Here is a 23,486-nt window from a genome sequence, read left to right on the forward strand (position 1 = left end):
TGCCTTATGCGTCTCACAGTACAGACGTTGCAATTATTGCCCTGGCCACATCTGCTGGCCTCATGCCTCCTTGCAGCATTCCTAAGGCACGTTCACGCAGGGACCCTGGGCATCTTTCTTTTGGTGTTTTCTTTTGGTGAGTCAGTAGAAAGGCCTCTTTAGTGTCCTAAGTTTTCATAACTGTGACCTTAATTGCCTACTGTCTGTAAGCTGTTAGTGTCTTAATGACCGTTCCACAGGTGCATGTTCATGAATTGTTTATGGTTCATTGAAAAAGCATGGGAAACAGTGTATAAACCCTTTACAATGAAGATCTGTGAAGTTATTTGGATTTTTATGAATTCTTTGAAAGACACTGCAAACTGAAGTTAAATAAGAAAAACCTCAAAACACATTTATGAAGAAAGCATACACATTGCTTTGAAATGGTGTCCAAGGAAAGGTTTTTGGCATGTGAGTGCATTGATGTGAGACATGGTGTGTTTGAAGTCAAATACATTTTCTGGTCCAGAAACACCCATATATTTTGTGAAAAATACTTGGGCTAATTCAGTTCCAACTGTTTTCAAACTGTTATGCATGCTGGAGTATTAAAAGCTGTTGAATTGTACTTTTTCTTTACTTTCACAGAAACATTGCTCGGATCTTGTCCCCTGGACCTTGGACTTTTGGTGTGGATGATGTTCAGGTTAGATATTCCTTTAAATTATTCCACTGCAGTGTACCATTTGATTGTAATTTCTTTATTGAAATTTGTACCTTGTTCACACCACAGGGCCTACCAAAGCAAGGTTTCTCAAACAACTGTGGGGTGTTTGTTTTGATGGTAAGATGCTGGCTATTCAGTATATTATATAAGTCATATTTTCTGTTATAACACATGAAAAGTTATTATTTCTGTGCTTGCAGCCTGCAAAGCACATTATTGTTATTGCTCATACTTTTTCTTGTTTATTATTTTTGGGACCTATTTCCTACAGTTTTTACACTACATAAAACAATTCATACCTCAAACTCCTGCAGAGCTTGATGCTGATGTGTCATCTACATTCTGAAATATATTCCTGGAAGGGGGGGGGCTGGTATTATGATTTACTATTATTGTTATCATAGCTATCAAACTTAACCTGCTCCTTATTAACTTACAGTAATGCAGTACATTGCAATGGAAGCACAGGTATGTATAAATTATGAGATTCTCATCACTAGTGGATGTTTTTTTGGGATACTCATCTGATTGTGATTTTCTTTTTCAAAGGAAACATGCAGAAAATTAGGTGACGGTGGTGCCTCGTTCTCCTGCAGAACTTTCCCATGCAGTAAGTCTTGAACATTATTTAAAAAAATATATACATCATTTGCATCCTTAAAATCACTTGTTTCACTGTAGCCAGACTTGCTTTGAATATATGTTCATATTGAGTGGATGTCACTAAGGTCTGAAGAAGAGGTTGAAAGATTGAAAAAGGCGGCGAAAACAAAACGCACTACAGGTAGGTGTCATAGGATGAGTGGTAGTCATAAACCAATGTTTAAAGACTTAACCCCTCCAATATATTTCAGGAATATGTAGAAGTTGTCCCCCTCCCCCCCAAGAAAACTCTGCATGTCACATCAGCATCCAGCTCTGCAGGATCAGGTACGTTATAGGATATTAGCTAAAGTAAGGTGCATTCTTGTACACACATCCTTAGAGGTTCTCTTACATTACGTAATGACCACAATCTGTTTTCTTTCTAGACGATACTGAAAACAAAATGCATGGTGAACTGGGTATATAGTCTACTGTGTATAATGCTGAAGGCTTGATGCATGGCAAGATATAATAGTTGTGATGACTTGTTGAGTAGTTCTACATATCACTGAAAACCCAATTAGTAATAGTGGCATTGTGAAAGTGGGGTGTAGTTTGACTTGATCACCCAATGAGGTACTACTCTTAATATTTATTCTTCAAGGAAGCAGATGTTCTTTTCAGGGACACACTAGAGGCATCAAGTGGTGCGAACTCAGTTTTAAAGGCACTGTTTTCCCTCCCTAGTGTAATGGGGATGGACGGGGAAGACCGCATTACAACCCTTAAAGAACTACGCTTGTATGAAGAGGAAAACACTCTCCTCAAGGAACCATTCATGTTACAGAGAGAATTTGAGATGTTCTATGTGGAGGCAGTTGACAAGAATTAGTGTCTTTGCCTCTCTTTTGAGGAGCAGGATTGAAGCCATTTTTGAGGTGTGGTCAAACCTTGTTTTTGTCTGTGGTGTTAATTGTTTCATGTTGTTCAGTAAAGATGTAGAAGTCACCGATCTCTTTACTGGAGCTGGTATAACTTAATGTACAAAGCACATTCAGCTTGTCAGTATATTCCTGTCTTACAGGAAATCACGTACAGAACAAGCAGTAGTCTGTCTCCATTCTCATTTGGAAAGTACATGGCATTAATCAGGATAGGTAGTAACTGTATATATGCTCAATGAAATATAATTACATTTATAACATTTATCAACACAATTTTAACAGTACATGACAAGTCTTTTCACAGCAACCCTATCAGTAGATTATATCAAATATAGCATGAAACAAAGTGTTAACACATCTGCTGGTACCACTTTAATATTTCTTACAATCTTCAAAAATGACATACGTTTGTATTCAACGTGTGTGACTGTCAAACCTCAGAAAAAAAGAAAAAAATGGGTGGGGTCAAACATTTGACTGCCCACATTGAGCCTGGCCCTGAATTGCACACTGCAGTCGGGTGCGTTTTGGAGGACGCACGGCTCTCGACCTTTGCCTATTCTGAGTCCGTATGCGATAAGACAAGACTGTAACTACCAATTGGATACCACTTTTTTTAAAGTCTCCTAAATATCCCCATCTACTGAACCTGTGGGTGTTGCTACCACAACTTTCGATGACGAGTAGCCCCACTTTACTCTTGGATTCTTTGTGTGTGTGTATATATATATCACATCACTGGTCTGCTTGATTCAAATAGGTTTCCAAAACCCTCACTAGGATAGATGACTGCAAAATGATAAGTGCATATCAGTAGATTCAGCATGCCCTAATACATTCTGAATACTGCTGTGATGGTTGAGATTTTTCCCCTAAGTATATAACATGCAAACATTTTATTTGGCATGAGTAAAGTTACTAAAAATATAAAATACAAAGCCAACACAAGAAGCTAAAACAATCACAAAAACATCAACAGTAGCATAATTAACTTTACAGAAAACATTGATACACACTTCAGTATGTACAACATAAAATAAATCTAAGAATCCCAAATGAAGCAACAAACATTACCATTCAAACAAATGTAGCACCTACCGTGATCCGTCTGAATTATTAAAGTAGTGTAAAATTGTTCCTGAAATTCAACAGCTGAAGCCTATAATAGAAAATGCATATCTGTCATGATGGAAATACCCTACCCAAATCTTCTATAAAAGTCTATGAGTTTGAGCCCTTTTAAATTGAAGTCCAAAATCCGAATGAAACAAGTCCCTCAAGTTCAGTAATAGTCTGTTAAAGCTGTGTTCATATAGAACAAGACGGTCTGTGATCAAATGGCCTGCATCACTGTGAGCTGGCACACTGCATACTCCATATTCTTCTTAAAGACTTGGTAGGATGGCACCACAGGCAGCACCAGGTGGTTAGAGCTGGGTTGGCTCTTGGGAAAGGCCCCGGCAGGGTCCAGGGGGTTGAGGAAGGATAAGGTGGGGTTGGGGCTGAACCCTATGGCTGGCACCACATCAGCGGATGTGGCATAGATGAGCACGTCCTCTAGCGATGTTGCACATCTGCCAACTGAAACCAGTGAACAGAGACTGGTGAGGATGGGTAATATATGGAGACAGACAGGGACATTCATGTGCTTGTGTTAGTTTTACTGAATGGACTTGTAATAGTAGTGTACACTGTCTGAATGGCCTTTGAGTGTGTATTTTTAATCATCACATAAATCAATCAGTCATTGGAGGTCAAAGTACCTTCACACTCCACTAGGTAGTGTCTCCAGAAGGTGACCACAGCACTCTCCTTCCCTGTGGTCTCTTCCTGTTCTGAAAACTTAACAGTGAATAGGGCAGACATGGTCTCAGCAGTCAGCTTGTCAGGAGAGGAACAGAACAGACTAACAAAGGCCCCCGGAAACATCTGGACCTGGTCAAACACACCAAGGGTTTTCAAACCTTCACAGAACCTAAAAACACAAAAAGGTTCAACAAAATATAGTTAAAGGCCCAGTAAAATCCAAATTGTGATCTTCCTGAGTTAAATATATATATATATATATATATATCCACACTATGAGGTTGGAATAAAACGGTGAAAATTATGATAATGCCCTTTTAGTGTAAGAGCTGTTTGAAAAGACCGCCTGAAATCTCAGCCAGTTTTGGCCTGCCTGGTGACATCACCAAGCAGTAAATTAGTTAATCAACCAATAAGAAAGAGTTTCAAACCTCTCTGCCAATAACAGCTAGTTTTACGTTTTCCACTCCCCACAAGACCAGTACCAGACAGTTCTAGCAAAACTCTTGCTTGAGAAATTGCTCTTTGCTAAGAAGCTATTTTGGTTTATTTTTTTACCATTTTAATTGAAAACAAGTAACACTGAACCCAAACCGGCTGCGAGCGTGCGGCATCGTGCATAAATGTATTTTGTCCCCCTACACCAAGCACAATCACGACACGCAGGTTAAAATATCAAAACAAACTCTGAACCAATGACATTCATTTGGGGACAGGTCGAAAAGCATTAAACATGTATGGTAATTTAGCTAGTTAGCTTGCACTTGCTAGCTAATTTGTCATATTTAGCTAGTTTGCTGTTGTTAGCTAATTTGTCCTGGGATATAAACATTGAGTTGTTATTTTACCTGAAATGCACAAGGTCCTCTACTCCGACAATTAATCCACACTTAAAACAGCCAACCAAATCGTTTCTAGTCATCTTTCCTCCTTCCAGGCTTTTTCATCTTTGAACTTATAGGGTGATTGGCATCTACACTTTTACCACGACAACCGGCAAAACATTTCGTCTTTCAATCACCCACGTGGGTATAACCAATGAGGAGATGGGAGAGGCAGGACTTGCAGCGAGATTTGCGTCACAAATAGAAAGGAGTTCAATTTTAGCCCTTGGCATCGGAGATTTGACATACAGCTAACAAAAACCAGGCTCACAATGTCTTAAACATAGTTAAAGTGCATTCGGACCCTGTGACTTTTTCCTCAATCTACACACAATACCCCATAATGACAAAGCGAAAACAGGTTCAGAAATGTTAGCCAATGTATTTAAAATGAAAAACAGAAATACCTTATTTACAAAAGTATTCAGACCCTAAGCTATGAGACTCGAAACTGAGCTCAGGTGCATCCTGCTTCCATTGATCATCCTTGAGGTGTCTCTACAACTTGGAGTCCACCTGTGGTAAATTCAATTGATTGGACATGATTTGGAAAGGCACACACCTGTCTATATAAGGTCCCACAGTTGACAGTGCACGTCAGAGAAAAAACCAAGCCACGAGGTCGAAGGAATAGTCTGTAGAACTCTGAGACAGGATTGTGTCGAGGCACAGATCTGGGGAAGGCTACCAACAAATGTCTGCCGCATTGAAGATTCCCAAGAACACAGTGGCCACCATCACTCTTAAAATGGAAGAAGTTTGGAACCACCAAGACTCTTCCTAGAGCTGACCGCCCGGCCAAACTGAGCAATCAGGGGAGAAAGGCCTTGGTCAGGGAGGTGACCAAGAATCCGATGGTCACTCTGACTGCGTTCCAAAGTTCCTCTGTGGAGATAGGAGAACCTTCCAGAAGGACAACCATCTCTGCAGCACTCCATCAATCAGACCTTTATGGTAGAGTGGCCAGACAGAATCCACATGACAGCCAGCTTGGAGTTGGCCAAAAGGCACCCAAAGGACTCTCAGACCATGAGAAACAAGATTCTCTGGTCTGATTAAACCAAGATCAAACTCTTTGGCCTGAATGCCAAGCGTCAAGTCTGGAGGAAACCTGGCACCATACCTACGGTGAACCATGGTGGTGGCAGCATCATACTGTGGGGATGTTTTTCAGAGGCAGGGACTGTGAGTCTAGTCAGGATCAAGGCAAAGATGAACGGAGCAAAGTACAGAGAGGTCCTTAATGAAAACCTGCTCCAGAGCGCTCAGGACCTCAGACTGGGGCGAAAGTTCCCCTTCCAACAGAACAACAACTAAGCACAAAGCTAAGAAAAAGCAGAAGTGGCTTCGAGACAAGTCTCTGAATATCCTTGAGTGGCCCAGCCAGAGCCGACTCGAACCAATCGAACATCTCTGGAGAGACCTGACTGGGGCGAAGGATTCACCTTCCAACAGGACAATGATCCTAATCACACAGCCAAGACAACGCAGGAGTGGCTTCGGGACAAGTCGAACATCTCTGGAGTAGAGGTTAAGTTAAGAACACTTTCTTATTTTCAATGACGGCCTAGGAACGGTGGGTTAACTGCCTCGTTCAGGGGCAGAACGACAGATTTTCACCTTGTCTGCTCGGGGGATCCAATCTTGCAACCCTACAGTTAACTAGTCCAACGCAATAACGACCTGCCTCTCTCTCGTTGCACTCCACAAGGAGACTGCCTGTTACGCGAATGCAGTAAGCCAAGGTAAGTTGCTAGCTAGCATTAAACTTATCTCATAAAAAACTCATAATCACTAGTTAACTACACATGGTTGATGATATTACTAGATATTATCTAGCGTGTCCTGCGTTGCATATAATCTGACTGAGCATACAAGTAGGCAGAAGCAGGCGCGTAAACATTCATTCAAACAGCACTTTTGTGCGTTTTGCCAGCAGGTCTTCGTTGTGCGTCAAGCATTGCGCTGTTTATGACTTCAAGCCTATGACTTCAAGCCAACTCCCGAGATGAGGCTGGTGTAACCGAAGTGAAATGGCTAGCTAGTTAGCGCCGCTAATAGCGTTTCAAACGTCACTCGCTCTGAGCCTTCTAGTAGTTGTTCGCCGTGCTATGCATGGGTAACGCTGCTTCGATGGTGGCTGTTGTCGTTGTGTTGCTGGTTCGAGCCCAGGGAGGAGCGAGGAGAGGGACAGAAGCTATACTGTTAAACTGGCAGTACTGAAGTGCCTATAAGAACATCCAATAGTCAAAGGTTAATGAAATACAAATGGTATAGAGGGAAATAGTCCTATAATTCCTATAATAACTACAACCTAAAACTTCTTACCTGGGAATATTGAAGACTCATGTTAAAAGGAACCACCAGCTTTCATATGTTCTCTTGTTCTGAGCAAGGAACTGAAACGTCAGCTTTCTTACATAGCACATATTTCACTTTTACTTTCTTCTCCAACACTTTGTTTTTGCATTATTTAAACCAAATTGAACATGTTTCATTATTTACTTGAGGCTAAATTGATTTTATTTATGTATTATATTAGGTTAATATAAGTGTTCATTCAGTATTGTTGTAATTGTCATTATTACAAATAAAAAAATTGGCCGATTTAAATCGGTATTGGCTTTTTTTTGGGGCCCTCCAATAATCGGTATCGGCATTGAAAAATCATAATCGGTCGACCTCTACTCTGGAGAGACCTGAAAACAGCTGTGCAGCAACACTCCCCATCCGATCTGACAGAGCTTGAGAAGATATGCAGAGAATGGGAGAAACTCCCCAAATACAGGTGTGCCAAGCATGCAGCGTCATACCCAAGACGACTCGAGGCTGTAATCACTGCCAAAGGTCCTTCAACAAAGTACTGAGTAAAGGGTCTGAATACTAATGTAAAAGTTAATTTATTCAAAACCTGTTTTTTGCTTTTATATTGTGTGTAGATTGATGAGGGAATTATTATGTTTTAAATCCATTTTAGAATAAGGCTGTAACGTAACAAAATATGGAAAACGTCAAAAGGTCTGAATACTTTCCGAATGTTTATTTATCTGTTATTTTACCAGGTAAGTTGACTGAGAACACATTCTCATTTGCAGCAACGACCTGGGGAATAGTTACAGGGGAGAGGGGGATGAATGAGCCAATTGTAAACTGGGGATTATTAGGTGACCGTGATGGTTTGAGGGTCAAATTGGGAATTTAGCCAGGACACTGGGGTTAACACCCCTACTCTTACGATAAGTGCCATGGGATCTTTAATGACCTCAGAGAGTCAGGACACCCGTTTAACGTCCCATCCGAAAGACGGCACCCTACACAGGGCAATGTCCCCAATCACTGCCCTGGGGCATTGGGATATTTTTTTTCGACCAGAGGAAAGAGTGCCTCCTACTGGCCCTCCAACACCACTTCCAGCAGCATCTGGTCTCCCATCCAGGGACTGACCAGGACCAACCCTGCTTAGCTTCAGAAGCAAGCCAGCAGTGGTATGCAGGGTGGTATGCTGCTGTATAGTAGAATTCTAACTGTTTAAAATAGTCACGTGTACGTACTGAATATACTGTACCAGTCAATTTTACACACCTACTCATTCAAGGTTTTTTTCTTTATTTTTTACTATTTTCTACATTGTAGAATAATAACGAACACATCAAAACTATGAAATTACACATGTAGTAACCAAAAAAATATTAAACAAATCTAAATATAGTTTATATTTTAGAGTCTTCAAAGTAGCCACCCTTTGCCTTGATGACAGCTCTGCACACTCTTGGCATTCTTTCAACCAGCTTCACATGGAATGCTTTTCCTACAGTCTTGAATGATTTCCCACATATGCTGAGCATTTGTTGGCTGCTTTTCCTTCACTCTGCGGTCCAACTCATCCCAAACAATCCGAATTGGGTTGAGGTCAGGTGATTGGAGGCCAGGTCATCTGATGCAGCACTTCATCACTCTCCTTCTTGGTCAAATAGCCCTTACATAGCCTGGAGGTGTGTTGGGTCACATTTGAAATCTTTTAAATGGGTTTGGAAGAACAGGGAAAGAAAATACTTAATAGGGCTGACTGACCTATGATCTCTGTTCTGACTTTCTGGTGAGGCCCGATCACCTTCACTAGAAACACTGAAGACATTGGGTGAGATTTACAGTTGAAGTCGGAAGTTTACATACACTTAGGTTGGAGTCATTAAAACTCGTTTTTCAACCACTCCACAAATTTCTTGTTAACAAACTATAGTTTTGGCAAGTCGGTTTGGACATCTACTTTGTGCATGACACAAGTCATTTTTCCAACAATTGTTTACAGACAGATTATTTCACAATTCCAGTGGGTCAGAAGTTTACATACACTAAGTTGAAAGTGCCTTTAAACAGCTTGGAAAATTCCAGAAAATTATGTAATGGCTTTAGAAGCCTCTGATAGGCTAATTGACATAATTTGAGTCAACTGGAGGTGTAGCAGTGGATGTATTGCAAGGCCAACCTTTAAACTCAATGCTACCAAATACTAATTGAGTGCATGTAAACTTCTGATCCACTGGGAAGGTGATGAAAGAAATAAAAGCTGAAATAAATCACTCTCTACTATTATTATTATGACATTTCACATTCTTCAAATTAAGTGGTGAACTGACCTAAAACAGGGAATTTTTAATAGGATTAAATGTTGGGAATTGTGAAAAACTGAGTTGAAATCTATTTGGCTAAGTTGGATGTAAACTTCCGACTTCAACTGTACATGGGCATTGTAAACACTCATAATTACGAAGTTTATAATTAGTGTAATTTGGAACACGAGAAGGAGGGAGAGAACACTGCCCTGAATGAGGGACACCTCTCTCTAGTCTATTTTACCATTACCTTATGGCAGTGGTTCCCAAACTTTTTATAGTCCCTTACCCCTTCAAACATTCAACCTCCAGCTGTGTACCCTTTCACCAGGGTCAGTGCGCTCTCAAATGTTTTTTTTTTTTTTTGCCATCATTGTAAACGTGCCACACACAAACTCCACAATACATTTATTTAACAAGAATGAGTGTGAGTTTTTGTTACAACCCGGCTCGTGGGAAGTGACAAAGAGCTCTTATAGGACAAGGGCACAAATAATAATAATCAATCATTTTGCTCTTTATTTAACCATCTTATATATGAAACCTTATTTGTTCATTGGAAATTGTGAACTCACCACAGGTTATTGATGAGAAGGGTGTGCTTGAAAGGATGCACATAACTCTGCAATGTTGGGTTGTATTGGAGAGTCTCAGTCTTACATTTTTTTCCATGCACAGTCTATTGCTGTATTTAGTTTTCATGCTAGTGAGGGCCGAGAATTCACTCTCACATAGGTACGTGGTTGCAAAGGGCATCAATGTCTTAACAGCGCGATTTGCCAAGGCAGGATACTCTGAGCGCTGATTAAATTAAATTTTTACAGAACCGCTTGTTGCAATTTCGATGAGGCAGTCTTGTTCAGATATTGGTAAGTGGACTGGAGGCAGGGCATGAAAGGGATAACGAATCCAGTTGTTTGTGTCATCCGTTTCGGGAAAGTACCTGCGTAATTGCGCACCCAACTCACTCAGGTGCTTCGCTATATCACATTTGACATTGTCCGTAAGCTTGAGTTCATTTACATACAAAAAATCATACTATGATGGAAAGACCTGTGTTGTCCTTGTTAATGCAGACAGAGAAGAGCTCCTACTTCTTAAAGCATAGCCTCAATTTTGTCCCGCACATTGAATATAGTTGCAGAGAGTCCCTGTTATTCTAGATTCAGATCATTCAGGCGAGACAAAACATCACCCAGATAGGCCAGTCGTGTAAGAAACTCGTCATCATACAAGCTGTCAGGCAACTGAAAATTATAGTCAGTAAAGAAAACATTAAGCTCATCTCTCAATTTAAAAAAAACATGTCAATACTTTGCCCCTTGATAACCAGCGCACTTCTTTATGTTGTAAAAGCGTTACATGGTCGTTGCTCATATCATTGCATAGTGCAGAAAATACACAATAATTCAGGGGCCTTGCGTGAACAAAGTTAACCATTTTCACTGTAGCGTCCAAAACGTATTTCAAGCTGTCAGGTATTCCCTTGGCAGCAAGAGCCTCTTGGTGGATGCTGCAGTGTACCCAAGTGGTGTCGGGGAGCAACCGCTTGCACGCGCGTTACCACTCCACAATGCCTCCCTGTCATGGCTTTTGCGCCATCAGTACAGATACCAACACATCTTGACCACCAAAGTACATTTGATGTCACAAAGCTGTCTAGTACTTGAAAAATATTCTCTCCTGTTGTTCTGGTTTCCAGTGGTTTGCAGAAGAGGATGTCTTCCTTAATTGACCCCCACAAACATAACGGACATATACCAGGAGCTGTGCCAGGCCCGCCACATCTGTTGACTCATCCAGCTGCAACACATAGAATTCACTGGCTTGTATGCAAAGCAGTAATTGTTTCAAAACATCTCCCGCCATGTCACTGATGCATTGAGAAACAGTGTTGTTTGATGAAGACATTGTCTGTATAGTTTTTTGGCCTTTTCCCCCAGCATTGTCCCAGCCATATCCACAGCAGCAGGAAGAATTAAGTCCTCCACAATAGCATGGGGCTTGCCTGTCCTAGCCACTCGGTAGCTCACCATATAAGACGCTTCTAGCCCCTTCTTATTAATGGTATCTGTTGCTTTTATACATGTCTTACTACTCGAAAGTCATCTTAATTCTCGCTCAAAAACTCCCGTGGCTGATTTTCCAAATTGGCATGTTTTGTTTCTAAATGTCTGCGCAAGTTGTGAGATAGTACTTTTGCACATATAACACACTGTGGCTGAGGAAAGGCACTACTCCCAATATAAGTGAACCCCAAATCAATGTAGTTCTCATCATATTTGCGCCTCTTCGATGGTCCAACGTCCCTGTCTGTTGTTCGGTGCTTTCCCGGGTAAGGGGGCAGTAGCTCTTTGGCTGCATCAGATTCACATCTGTCAGTGTCCATGCTAGCTAGAATAACAACAAATGTAGAATTACTGATGCTAGCATTGGAAGCGCTCGTGGAAGCATAACAACTTGTGTCGTCGACAGGTGCAGGTGTAGTACTGCTGGTAGTAGCAGTACTACCAGTAGAGCTGGTATGTGTCTCCATGGACGCGGGCCATACTTTTTTTTATACCATTTATCAATTTTCGACAAAATGGAATGAGCAGCAGCTACGTTTGGCTACATACGGAATTTGGGAAATATTTATCTCCTGCAGAGGGTGCCAAATGATAGTTGACCATTGCTGTACCTTCATAACCTTGGGTGAGGGTAACTTGACTATTGTAGCGAAACATGTTAACCTCACTAGGGTAGGGGGCACTATTTTCACCTCCAGATGAAAAGCGTGCCCAAAGTAAACTGCCTGTTACTCAGGCCCAGAAGCTAAGATATGCATATAATTGGTAGATTTGGATAAAACACACTCTAAAGTTTCCCAAACTGTTAAAATAATATATGTGAGTATAACAGAACTGATATGGCAGGCGAAAACCTGAGTAAAATCCATCCAGCAAGTGGGATATTTTTGTTATCGGTGCTTTTCTCTTGCCTGCCTATACAGTATGTCAATGGTTAGGACCTAGATTGCAGTTCCTATGGCTTCCACTAGATGTCAACAGTCTTTAGAAATGGTTTCAGGCTTGTATTCTGAAAAATGAGGGAGTAAGACCACTCTGAGTCAGTGGATAGTGGGAAGTCCAGAGCTGTTTGCTGCACGCAACCGAGAGCGCGCCTTTCTTGTTTTTCTTTTATATTGACGAAGCTATTGTCCGGTTGAAATATTATCGATTATTATGACTAAAAACAACCTAAGGATTGATTATAAACATCGGTTGACATGTTTCTACGAACTTTACTGATAGTATTTTGATTTTCTGTCTGCCTGTTGTGAATCCCTTTGAGCTACTGGATTACTGAACAAAACGCGCCAACAAAACAAGAGGTTTTTGGATATAAAGAGGGACTTTATCGAACAAAACAAACATTTATTGTGAGTGCAACCATACGAAGATCATCAAAGGTATGTGATTAATTTTATTGCTATTTCTGACTTCTGTGACTAATCTACTTGGCTGGTAACTGTATGTAATGTTTTGTGTGCTGGGCGCTGTCCTCAGATAATCGCATGGTATGCTTTTGTCGTAAAGCCTTTTTGAAATCTGACAACGGTTGGATTAACAAGAAGTTAATCTTTAAGCCGATGTATAACACTTGTATGTTTAATGAATTTTCATTATGAGTATTTCTGTTTTTGAATTTGGCGCTCTGCAATTTCACCGGATGTTGGCCAGCATGTGACAAATCCCGTGGATGTACTATCTGAAGGAAGTAATCTGTGTGGAAACGGGCAGGAAGGTACAGAGAATAGGGTGAGCCCTCATGCTATCAACGTCAGCTATCTTAACAGACAAGCTTTTGTATACTATGTTCCGTCCATTTTCTACACATCTGCTAACTGTCATATAGATAAGATGAGGCACTTTCTATAAAATGAGAGGGAAGATGGTAAGAAGATGGTTGATTCTCCATTTTGCAAATTTTATAATAAAGTGTTGTTTAAAATAATCTGCAGTCTCTCTTCCCTTTGATTAGAATTTTTTACTTTGAAGAATCTCAAATCTCAAATATATTTTGATTTGTTTAATACTTTTTTGGTTACTACTTGATTCCATATTTGTTATTTCATAGTTTTGACGTCTATTCTACAATATAGAAAATAGTAAAAAAAAAAAAAAAAAAAACTGGAATGAGTAGGTGTGTACAAACTTTTGACTGGAACTGTATGTTTGAGCAACAATAAAAACAAATTGAGAAATGGTGAAACTAGGGATGCATGAAATATCAGTGAACATATCGGAATCAGCTGATATTAGCTAAAATTGCCAACATCGGTATTGGCCCGATGTCTAGTTCAATGCTGATGTGCAAAACCGATGTCAAAGCTGACGTGCATACCTATATAACATAGGTACATGACGTAATGACGGCAAGTACAATTCTGCGCTACATTTGCAACACAGCATTTCTAAACACGCCCACAATGTCTGCTGTGTGGATCTAGCAGTCATTTGAAAGAGTAAGAACATTTCCGCGAGACAACTCAAAGGTTGAAATCCATTAACGCCAAGATAATGGAATTCATTGCCCTTGACAATCAACCGTTCTCTGTCGTGGGTGATGTTGGCTTTCGCGATTGGTCGAGCACCGGTACACACTAACATTACCAAGTGCTCTATTTTTCAGATATTGCCCTACCGGAGTTACACAGTAATAGCGTCACACAACATACTACAGAACGCTGTTTGGTTCTTTGCATGTCAAAAAAGACACACGTCAAAGATCTAGTACAACGCTGTGTGCTAGTCCCTTCGCAGAACAGCGCAAACTGGCTTTAACTAGAATAGAAAGAGTGGGAGGCCCCGGTGCACAACTGAGCAAGAGGACAAGTACATTAGAGTGTCGAGTTTGAGAAACAGATGCCTCACTGCCCTCAACTGGCAGATTCATTAAATAGTACCCTCAAAACACCAGTCTCAACGTCAACAGTGAAGAGGCGACTCCGGGTTCCTCTGTCCAGTGTCTGTGTTCTTTTGCCCATCTTATTTTTTTTCAAATTGGCTAGTCTGAGATATGGCTTTTCTTTGCAACTCTGCCTAGAAGGTCATCACTTGCTCAGTTGTGCACCGGGGCCTCCCACTCCTCTTTCTATTCTGGTTAGCCAGTTTGCGCTGTTCTGTGAAGGGAGTAGTTGTACGCTGTGTACGAGATCTTCAGTTTCTTGACAATTTCTCACATGGAATAGCCTTCATTTATCAGAACAAGTATAGACTGATGAGTTTCAGAAGAAAGTTCTTTGTTTCTAGCGATTTTGACCCTGTAATCGAACCCACAAATGCTGATGCGCCAGATACTCAACTAGTCTAAAGAAGACCAGTTTTATTGTTTCTTTAATCAAAACAGTTTTCAGCTGTGCTAACATAATTGCAAAAGTGGTTTCTAATGATCAATTAGCCTTTTAAAATGATAAACTTGGATTAGCTAACACAACATGCCATTGGAACACAGGAGTGATGGTTGCTGATAATGGGCCTCTGTATGCCTATGTAGATGTAAAAAATCAGCTGTTTCGAGCAACAATAGTCATTTACAACATTAACAATGTCTACACTGTATTTCTGATCAATTTGATGTTAGTTTAATAGATAAAAAATTTGCTTTTCTTTCAAAAGTGACCCCAAACTTTTGAATGGTAGTGTACGTAAATGCCAACAAAATATCTTTTTGGTCAGTGTGGTGTGTGTGTGTAACCTTTATTTAACTAGGCAAGTCAGTTAAGAACAAATTCTTATTTACAATGACGGCCTACCCCGGACGATGCTGGGCCAATTGTGCGACGCCCTATGGGACTCCCAATTATGGTCGGATGTGATACAGCCTGGATTCAAACCAGGGACTGTAGTGACGCCTCTTGCCCTGAGATGCAGTGCCTTAGACCGCTGCGTCCATGTGTGTGTGTTAACTATTTAACTGTACTATAATGATTAAAAGGCCGCAATTCCTTTTTATATATCGGTATCGTTTTTTTGCCAAGGAAAATATTGGATATCGGTATCAGCCAGAAATGTTATATCGGTGCATCACTAGGTGAAACGGTCAAAAAGGTACTCGTAAAAACATTGACATTACGAACCTTTGGCAGGGTAACTGCAGTCTTGTGATTAGGTGGAAGCTCACAATATCTTCAACAAGTGTGTCTTTGTCAGAAAGGCTGTCAACTGGTCTCATGCACCCAGCCACTTCCAGGTATTCTGAAGCTGACTGCATTGCCTCTCTCAATTCCTCCAAAGATCTAGATTCCTGAATCTGAAGAAAAAGAGTTGGCAAATGAGTTAAAGCCTTTCAGTGTTTCCCCTGGGATTTCTTTCTTTCTTTCTGTGAGAATGACTGTGAGGTCACTTCTGTTGACATTTTTAAAGGACATTCTAAGAAAAATGTATAATATGACCTCTAAACCAACTGATGCAGCATAGCTGCTTTAAATAAATATGCTGAAGCATGGCGTTGCCCATCTGCATTTACCTAATTGAAAACGCCCAAGACTCAATGCATCAAACGCTACAAATATACATTGTAACTTGTCACACCAGGGTTTTTCTGGAACAAAACGGGGCTTAGGTGGTGGGCATGATGGGGGTGTGGTAGTGGCTGTGGCCAATGGCATGGTATCCGACTGAACATTTTATAGGCCGTCCGCAAAACAAAATGTGGCTGTTTTAAAGACAATTTCCTGCAATTCTACACATTTTGCTACAGGGCGGAGAGAAGACTATGGTTTTCAAGCTAGTTTCCTGCCTATGGCATATGTTGCGTTCTTATGCAATCTGAGTGACTCAAACATTATAACAAGATCAATGTCAAACCATGATATTTGGGGAATTTTTTATTCTGCCTGACTGTCTAGTTTTTAATTTGTCAATTATTAGTTCTCAAAGATGATCTTATTTAAAAATATATTAGGTTAATTATGTTTTCATACTTCATATTTGGTTTTAGTCGTTTAAGTTTACACTGAAAATGTTTCATATTTTTTGAATGGCAATGATTTAGCAATGAATAGGTAGCCATAGGGTGGTCCAGCGGTCATATTCTGCAACAGCGGTATCTTTATCTTTCCTCCATCTGTCCTATCCAATTAACTATTTTGGGGGGGAGAAGTGCGACTCCCCCACATTTAAAAATAATCTATCTAGAATCTATTCAGCATCTAAGAGAACAAATAGACATGGTAAAAGATGTACCTTCTTGACTTTGTCTGTGAATCTAGTGTTGCCCATGTCCTCCACAGTGAGAGGAGTATCCCTGGGGAAGTTGAACAAGTGCTGGTATAGAGCCCTGGAGAAGAAGCCCAGAGGAGGTCCCCCGTGGATCAGACTCAGGGACAGCAGACACCCTACGTCAAAGTAGACATCCTCCCTCAGAGCTAGGAAAAACATGACATAGAAATGAGACAATACATAGAAGCTGAGAACCTATAGAAACCACATCCCCTGTGTTTGATAACTATGTAACTCCAAAATGTATTGCTGAGAGATTAACCACATTTTCAGTTAATTTTTTGTTTTTAAACAACTAAGTGACCAACGTCGGTTCAATATTTTTTTTTCTCTTTTTTTTGTTGGTGATTTCTGTTGATCAATGCGCATATGGTACAGTTTCTCTAGAGATAAATCAGATCTAGCCTGAACTGGGCAATGTAGTAGGGAGTTGTAGTTTCCAACAGGCCAATATTCTACATAGTTTAGCGCATAAAACGTGGTAATTAAAAAAACAATGACCATAATCCATTGCGCATCTACTTGTCCGGTCTGTGTTTCTTTTACGCCTGCTACAGAAGAGATGGAAAAATGCACGATCGATATTACAGTGAAACAGACAGATCTTAGTACAGATATTACAGTAACAGACAGATCCTAGCACAGTTCTTACAGTAACACAGACAGAAATAGATTGTGAGGGGATATAGAGAGCAGCTGTTGCTTCGAGAGGTATCTCCATCTAAAAATACAAAATCTAAGTGATTGATAGTTGGTATTCAGCAGTCATAAAAGTATGCTTTATTTACTTTGAAGAATTACAAAATAGTGATTTTGTCAAACAGCATAGGCAGCTTTATAGAGATAAGATGACTTGGAATGAAACTGAAATCATTTATGAAAGTAAAGTGAATAAATGGTCATTAAGTGGCGTGTAGTAATGGGCAGTCACTATCACCATGGGACTTTTATTAATTGTTATATTCTGTGTTGATACAGCAATCAATCCCAATAATCGAAACCAATATCTGTGATTATTTTTTTTATAACCGAACACAAAAAGCATTCATCGCTCAGCACGACCAAAACATAACTACGAATGTGAGTTTATGACACCAGACTCAGCAAGGGATGGTGGTAGTGTGAGTTTATGATAGAGAGCTGGAGCGTGTTGTGTACAGGGGGGGGGGGGTTATTGACCCACCTTGTGCGTCGAGAGTCAGGTTCTTGGCACCATCGGGACCTTCAAAGATGGTGTTTTGCAGCTGCTGCACCAGGAGGCTGAGGAAGTGTCGGGTGTTGCCAGAGCTGGGAATGTGCTTGCTGCTTGTAAATCTCACCGCCAGGGCATGGGACGGCTTGAAGTCGCTCCTCTTCACTAGCTCCATGGCAGCCTCCAGGACCTTGTTCCCACTCACCACCACTGGCATGGACGGGTGGTGCTGTGATATCTGACTGGCAAGCTCCTGTAGGATCTCTTTAGCAGAGCTTCCCGACAACGATGGCCTACCCATCATTAATAACAATCTGTTTATCTCCAATATGGTTGATGTGTTCTTAGCACAGCATGTAATGAAAAACTAAACAATTGCTCTGGAAAACATCTGGACTTGGTCTATGTCGCCAATAATAATAATAATTATTATTATTTGTACGTATTTTGTTTCTATTGATAGATACCGTGAATATGTAGTTATTGAGATATGGAGAGAGGGACATAGAATGGAAAATGGCGCAGTCGGGATTTGAACCCATGCCTCCAGGGACAATGTGTGGTCCAGGGCCGACAGCACTATCAATAGACCAGCCCCTGACCGAAGGGCACCATGGATTTTTGTCTGAAGACAATGCTAGACAATAACGTACAGTACCTTTTACAGACTATGGGTGATTGGCGAGGGGTCAGGATAAGACTCCTTTTAGAAGACATGCTTCTTCTCTGCCCAGCGGGCTGTGGAGAGTCAGTGTGTCTGGGTAGTGAAGCTAAACAAGAAAGAAGACTGATTATAACAAATGTAGAGACTTCATACACACCATAATAAAAATCAGTTCTTCATTCCTATCATAACTGGTCTGGTCATAACTTCACTGTCCAGTTAGACCAAAACAAATACAGTACGGCAAATAGACCACCTGTTGCATCCACAGCTGCTGCACAGTCCTCACAAGCCCAGTCAGTCTCAAAAGCGTTGAGGGAAGCACACTTCCGGTGTGTACCTCTTGAGCCACAGAGCATGCAACGCAATATTTGAAACCATCTGAAAACCAAAAAGACATACGAGACAAATCAAATCAAATTTACTTGTCACATACACATGGTTAGCAGATGTTAATGCGAGTGTAGCGAAATGCTTGTGCTTCTAGTTCCGACAATGCAGTAATAACCAACGAGTAATCTAACCTAACAATTCCAAAACTACTACCTTTTACAAGTGTAAAGGGATAAAGAATATGTACATAAAGATATATGAATGAGTGATGGTACAGAACGGCATAGGCAAGATACAGTAGATGGTATCGAGTACAGTATATACATATGAGATGAGTAATGTAGGGTATGTAAACAAAGTGGCATAGTTTAAAGTGGCTAGTGATACATGTATTACATAAAGATGCAGTAGATTATATAGAGTACAGTATATACATATGAGATGAGTAATGTAGGGTATGTAAACATTATATTAAGTAGCATTGTTTAAAGTGGCTAGTGATATATTTTACATCAATTTCCATCAATTCCCATTATTAAAGTGGCTGGAGTTGAGTCAGTGTGTTGGTAGCAGCCACTCAATGTTAGTGGTGGCTATTTAACAGTCTGATGGCCTTGAGATAGAAGCTGTTTTTCAGTCTCTCGGTCCCTGCTTTGATGCACCTGTACTGACCTCGCCTTCTGGATGATAGCGGGGTGAACAGGCAGTGGCTCGGGTGGTTGTTGTCCTTTATGGCCTTCCTGTGACATCGGGTAGTGTAGGTGTCCTGGAGGGCAGGTAGTTTGCCCCCGGTGATGCATTGTGCTGACCTCACTACCCTCTGGAGAGCCTTACGGTTGTGAGTGGAGCAGTTGCCGTACCAGGCGGTGATACAGCCCAACGGAATGCTCTCGATTGTGCATCTGTAGAAGTTTCTGAGTGCTTTTGGTGACAAGCCGAATTTCTTCAGCCTCCTGAGGTTGAAGAGGCGCTGCTGCGCCTTCTTTACGACGCTGTTTGTGTGGGTGGACCAATTCAGTTTGTCCGTGATGTGTACGCCGAGGAACTTAAAACTTACTACCCTCTCCACTACTGTCCCATCGATGTGGCTAGGGGGGTGCTCCCTCTGCTGTTTCCTGAAGTCCACTATCATCTCCTGTTTTGTTGACGTTGAGTGTGAGGTTATTTTCCTGACACCACACTCCAAGGGCCCTCACCTCCTCCCTGTAGGCCGTCTCGTCGTTGTTGGTAATCAAGCCTACCACTGTAGTGTCGTCCGCAAACTTGATGATTGAGTTGGAGGCGTGCATGGCCACGCAGTCGTGGGTGAACAGGGAGTACAGGAGAGGGCTCAGAACGCACCCTTGTGGGGCCCCAGTGTTGAGGATCAGCGGGGTGGAGATGTTGTTACCTACCCTCACCATCTGGGGGCGGCCCGTCAGGAAGTCCAGTTGCAAAGGGCGGGGTCGAGACCCAGGGTCTCGAGCTTGATGATGAGTTTGGAGGGTACTATGGTGTTAAATGCTGAGCTGTAGTCGATGAAGAGCATTCTCACATAGGTATTCCTCTTGTCCAGATGGGTTAGGGCAGTGTGCAGTGTGGTTGAGATTGCATCGTCTGTGGACCTATTTGGGCGGTAAGCAAATTGGAGTGGGTCTAGGGTGTCAGGTAGGGTGGAGGTGATATGGTCCTTGACTAGTCTCTCAAAGCACTTCATGATGACGGAAGTGAGTGCTACGGGGTGGTAGTCGTTTAGCTCAGTTACCTTAGCTTGCTTGGGAACAGGGAAAATGGTGGCGCTCTTGAAGCATGTGGGAACTGGGATAAGGATTGATTGAATATGTCCGTAAACACACCAGCCAGCTGGTCTGCGCATGCTCTGAGGACACGGCTGGGGACGCTGTCTGGGCCTGCAGCCCTGCGAGGGTTAACACGTTTAAATGTTTTACTCACGTCGGCTGCAGTGAAGGAGAGTCCACAGGTTTCGGTTGCGGGTCGTGTCAGTGGCACTGTATTGTCCTCAAATCGGGCAAAAAAGTTATTTAGTCTGCCTGGGAGCAAGACATCCTGGTCCGTGACGGGGCTGGTTTTCTTTTTGTAATCCGTGATTGACTGTAGACCCTGCCACATACCTCTTGTGTCTGAGCCGTTGAATTGTGACTCTACTTTGTCTCTATACTGACGCTTAGCTTGTTTGATTGCCTTGCGGAGGGAATAGCTACACTGTTTGTATTCGGTCATGTTTCCGGTCACCTTTCCCTGGTTAAAAGCAGTGGTTCGCGCTTTCAGTTTCACGCGAATGCTGCCATCAATCCACGGTTTGTGGTTTGGGAATGTTTTAATCGTTGCTATGGGAACGACATCGTCAACGCACTTTCTAATGAACTCGCTCACCGAATCAGCGTATTCGTCAATGTTGTTGTTGGAAGCAATGCGGAACATATTCCAGTCCACGTGACCAAAGCAGTCTTGAAGCGTGGAATCGCATTCATTAGTCTCAAATTTATTTGTGTAATAAACACATTTTTTGCCAGTCAACCATTTCAGCCATACCCACACTACAGTAGAGCTTACCCAGTGCGTGAAGAGTTTGTCCGACCAGTGTGGGAGAGACATTTGTTGGCATCACAGTGTTGGTACACCTGCAGTAACTCTCCATAGGCATTTTCTTCCAGCTCCCAGGCTGCATCTCTATGGCACACAGATACAGAATACTTTAGCTAAAACTCATAATGCCACAACACTAATACAATAGAAATGAGTCTTCTGCTCTGCTTAAAACACCCCCCCCCCCCCCCCCAACACATCACACATTCTATAGACCCTGGAAAAGGCACAGTGATGAATAACGTTCTAGAAGGTGACTAATACCTCTCTGGTATGTGGATTCCCATCCGGAGCATCTCCTGCTGGAACATGTCCTTGTTGTTGCACAGAGTGCATCTGAAGAAGAACATGGCAGCACTGTGAGCCTGGTTCTGGTGGAATAGATAGAAAATAGATAAGAGACTGCATGCAGTCACAATTAACAGTTTTATGAAGCATTCATAAACCCTCTGTATAGGTGCTTCACAAACCACGTATATGCCAATGTAAGGCTAGATAGAGGTTGGAATAAGGGTTATGCCACACTATGTAAAGCCCTGTTACAACACCTTCTATATAGTATGAAGTTGCTTATAAATAATGTGTTCACACATTCACTCAAGAGGGTCACTGCTAGTTTGGATGTAAGTACCTGCACACAGTCTCTGTGAAACCAGCTGCCATGGCAGGCAGGACACTTGAGGACGGAGTAGGAGAGAACGGCCTCTATGGGATCCAGACACACTGAGCAAGACAGGGGCTCACTGACACAGGATGAGACTGGCAGCGACTGGGTGGGACTGTGATCCTTGCAGTAGGAGCTGGGGAACAACAAGCAGAGGTGCACCAAAGCATTAAATAATGTTTCTGTTTCTGTGAGATAAGAGTGCGGATTTCATTCTGATGAAAACCAATAAGACTAAACCATTATTTTTGAATAAAGGATATATTTTTAATCTCAAAAACAAGAATGGAGCAGAATTCTTCCCTTGTTACTACGTTTGCCATGGCTGCTGTGGATTATGTTTAGAATCTCTAGACACAAAACACACTGGTAAAATATAATCATGGTCACTTACGGAAATGGGTCTGTGAATTGAAAGATGAATTGGTGTTGTTTGCCACATGGAAAATGGACCATTTTCCGGCAGCTTTTGATGTAGCACCCAACTGAGGCACCGTTCTTCTTGCAGACGGCACACTTCTAAAAACACAAGGTACGCAGAAAGCAAAAATGTACATTGACGACACAATAACGTTTTTGAACAAGAATCCAAGCAACCAGAAACTAATGAAGGCTAAATCAAAAATATGTACAGACCGTTTCTCGTGATAAAAATGCTACTTGGGCTTGGAGTGGACAAACACTTTAGGATTAGGCTAACCCTGATACAAACGTACACCATACTAAACAACTTGTACAGACTTCACTACTTTCAGTGGTCTCTCAGCAGGGGTGAGCAGCTGTTCTGCTCGGTGAGTGATCAAGCTCCTGAGCCACTCTGTAAAACTCTATTCTACTGAAACAGCTCGGAGACCATGCGGGCCATGGCAAGCACAGATTTAAATAGAACACATGTTTGTGTGTGTTTTGTACCGTATCTCTATGGCAGCAAGCGTCAAAGTGCCCGCTCAGCTGAAGAGGGTGAATGGTACCTAGCCTATAAAGAAACAGTAAAGTCGGCTATATAAATACTCACTCAACATGAATGAACACACTGACTTACTAGTCTGTAGGATCTGCTGACTTCCTGTTTAATATCATCCACCAAGAAGCCATAGATGCCTTCGTTTTCCTCGCCACGCTGATACACTCCACTTGACATCAGCTGGAATATTTTGAAAACATCAGACACCGAAAACATTCTGTACATTTAAGCTTCCTTTAGTAAACAACTGAATAATAAAACAAATAGATTGCTACTG

At 41.6% G+C, this 23,486-nt stretch overlaps 1 protein-coding gene across 3 annotated transcripts in view; it reads right to left on the minus strand.

Annotated features, from left to right (window-relative positions):
* Positions 1-2,465: 2,465 nt before the first annotated feature.
* g2e3 (G2/M-phase specific E3 ubiquitin protein ligase) overlaps positions 2,466-23,486 on the minus strand; it is an 85,600-nt gene continuing 64,579 nt past the window's right edge. For 2 of the 3 annotated variants that reach the window (XM_029687776.2, XM_029687775.2), the window contains 12 exons: positions 23,288-23,389; positions 22,640-22,764; positions 22,213-22,381; positions 21,846-21,952; positions 21,549-21,665; positions 18,919-19,043; positions 18,657-18,768; positions 17,990-18,291; positions 16,771-16,952; positions 15,663-15,835; positions 4,002-4,213; positions 2,466-3,819 (listed from right to left, as the gene is read on the minus strand). In XM_029687776.2, coding sequence (XP_029543636.1) covers positions 3,572-3,819; positions 4,002-4,213; positions 15,663-15,835; positions 16,771-16,952; positions 17,990-18,291; positions 18,657-18,768; positions 18,919-19,043; positions 21,549-21,665; positions 21,846-21,952; positions 22,213-22,381; positions 22,640-22,764; positions 23,288-23,389 — 1,974 coding nt within the window. In that variant the 3' untranslated portion in view covers positions 2,466-3,571. The remainder of the gene's footprint in view (positions 3,820-4,001; positions 4,214-15,662; positions 15,836-16,770; positions 16,953-17,989; positions 18,292-18,656; positions 18,769-18,918; positions 19,044-21,548; positions 21,666-21,845; positions 21,953-22,212; positions 22,382-22,639; positions 22,765-23,287; positions 23,390-23,486) is intronic. The other variant, XM_029687777.2, reaches the window with a different exon arrangement.

This window comes from Oncorhynchus nerka, linkage group LG18 (genome assembly GCF_034236695.1).
Source record: "Oncorhynchus nerka isolate Pitt River linkage group LG18, Oner_Uvic_2.0, whole genome shotgun sequence".
NCBI classification, from domain to species: Eukaryota; Metazoa; Chordata; class Actinopteri; order Salmoniformes; family Salmonidae; genus Oncorhynchus; species Oncorhynchus nerka.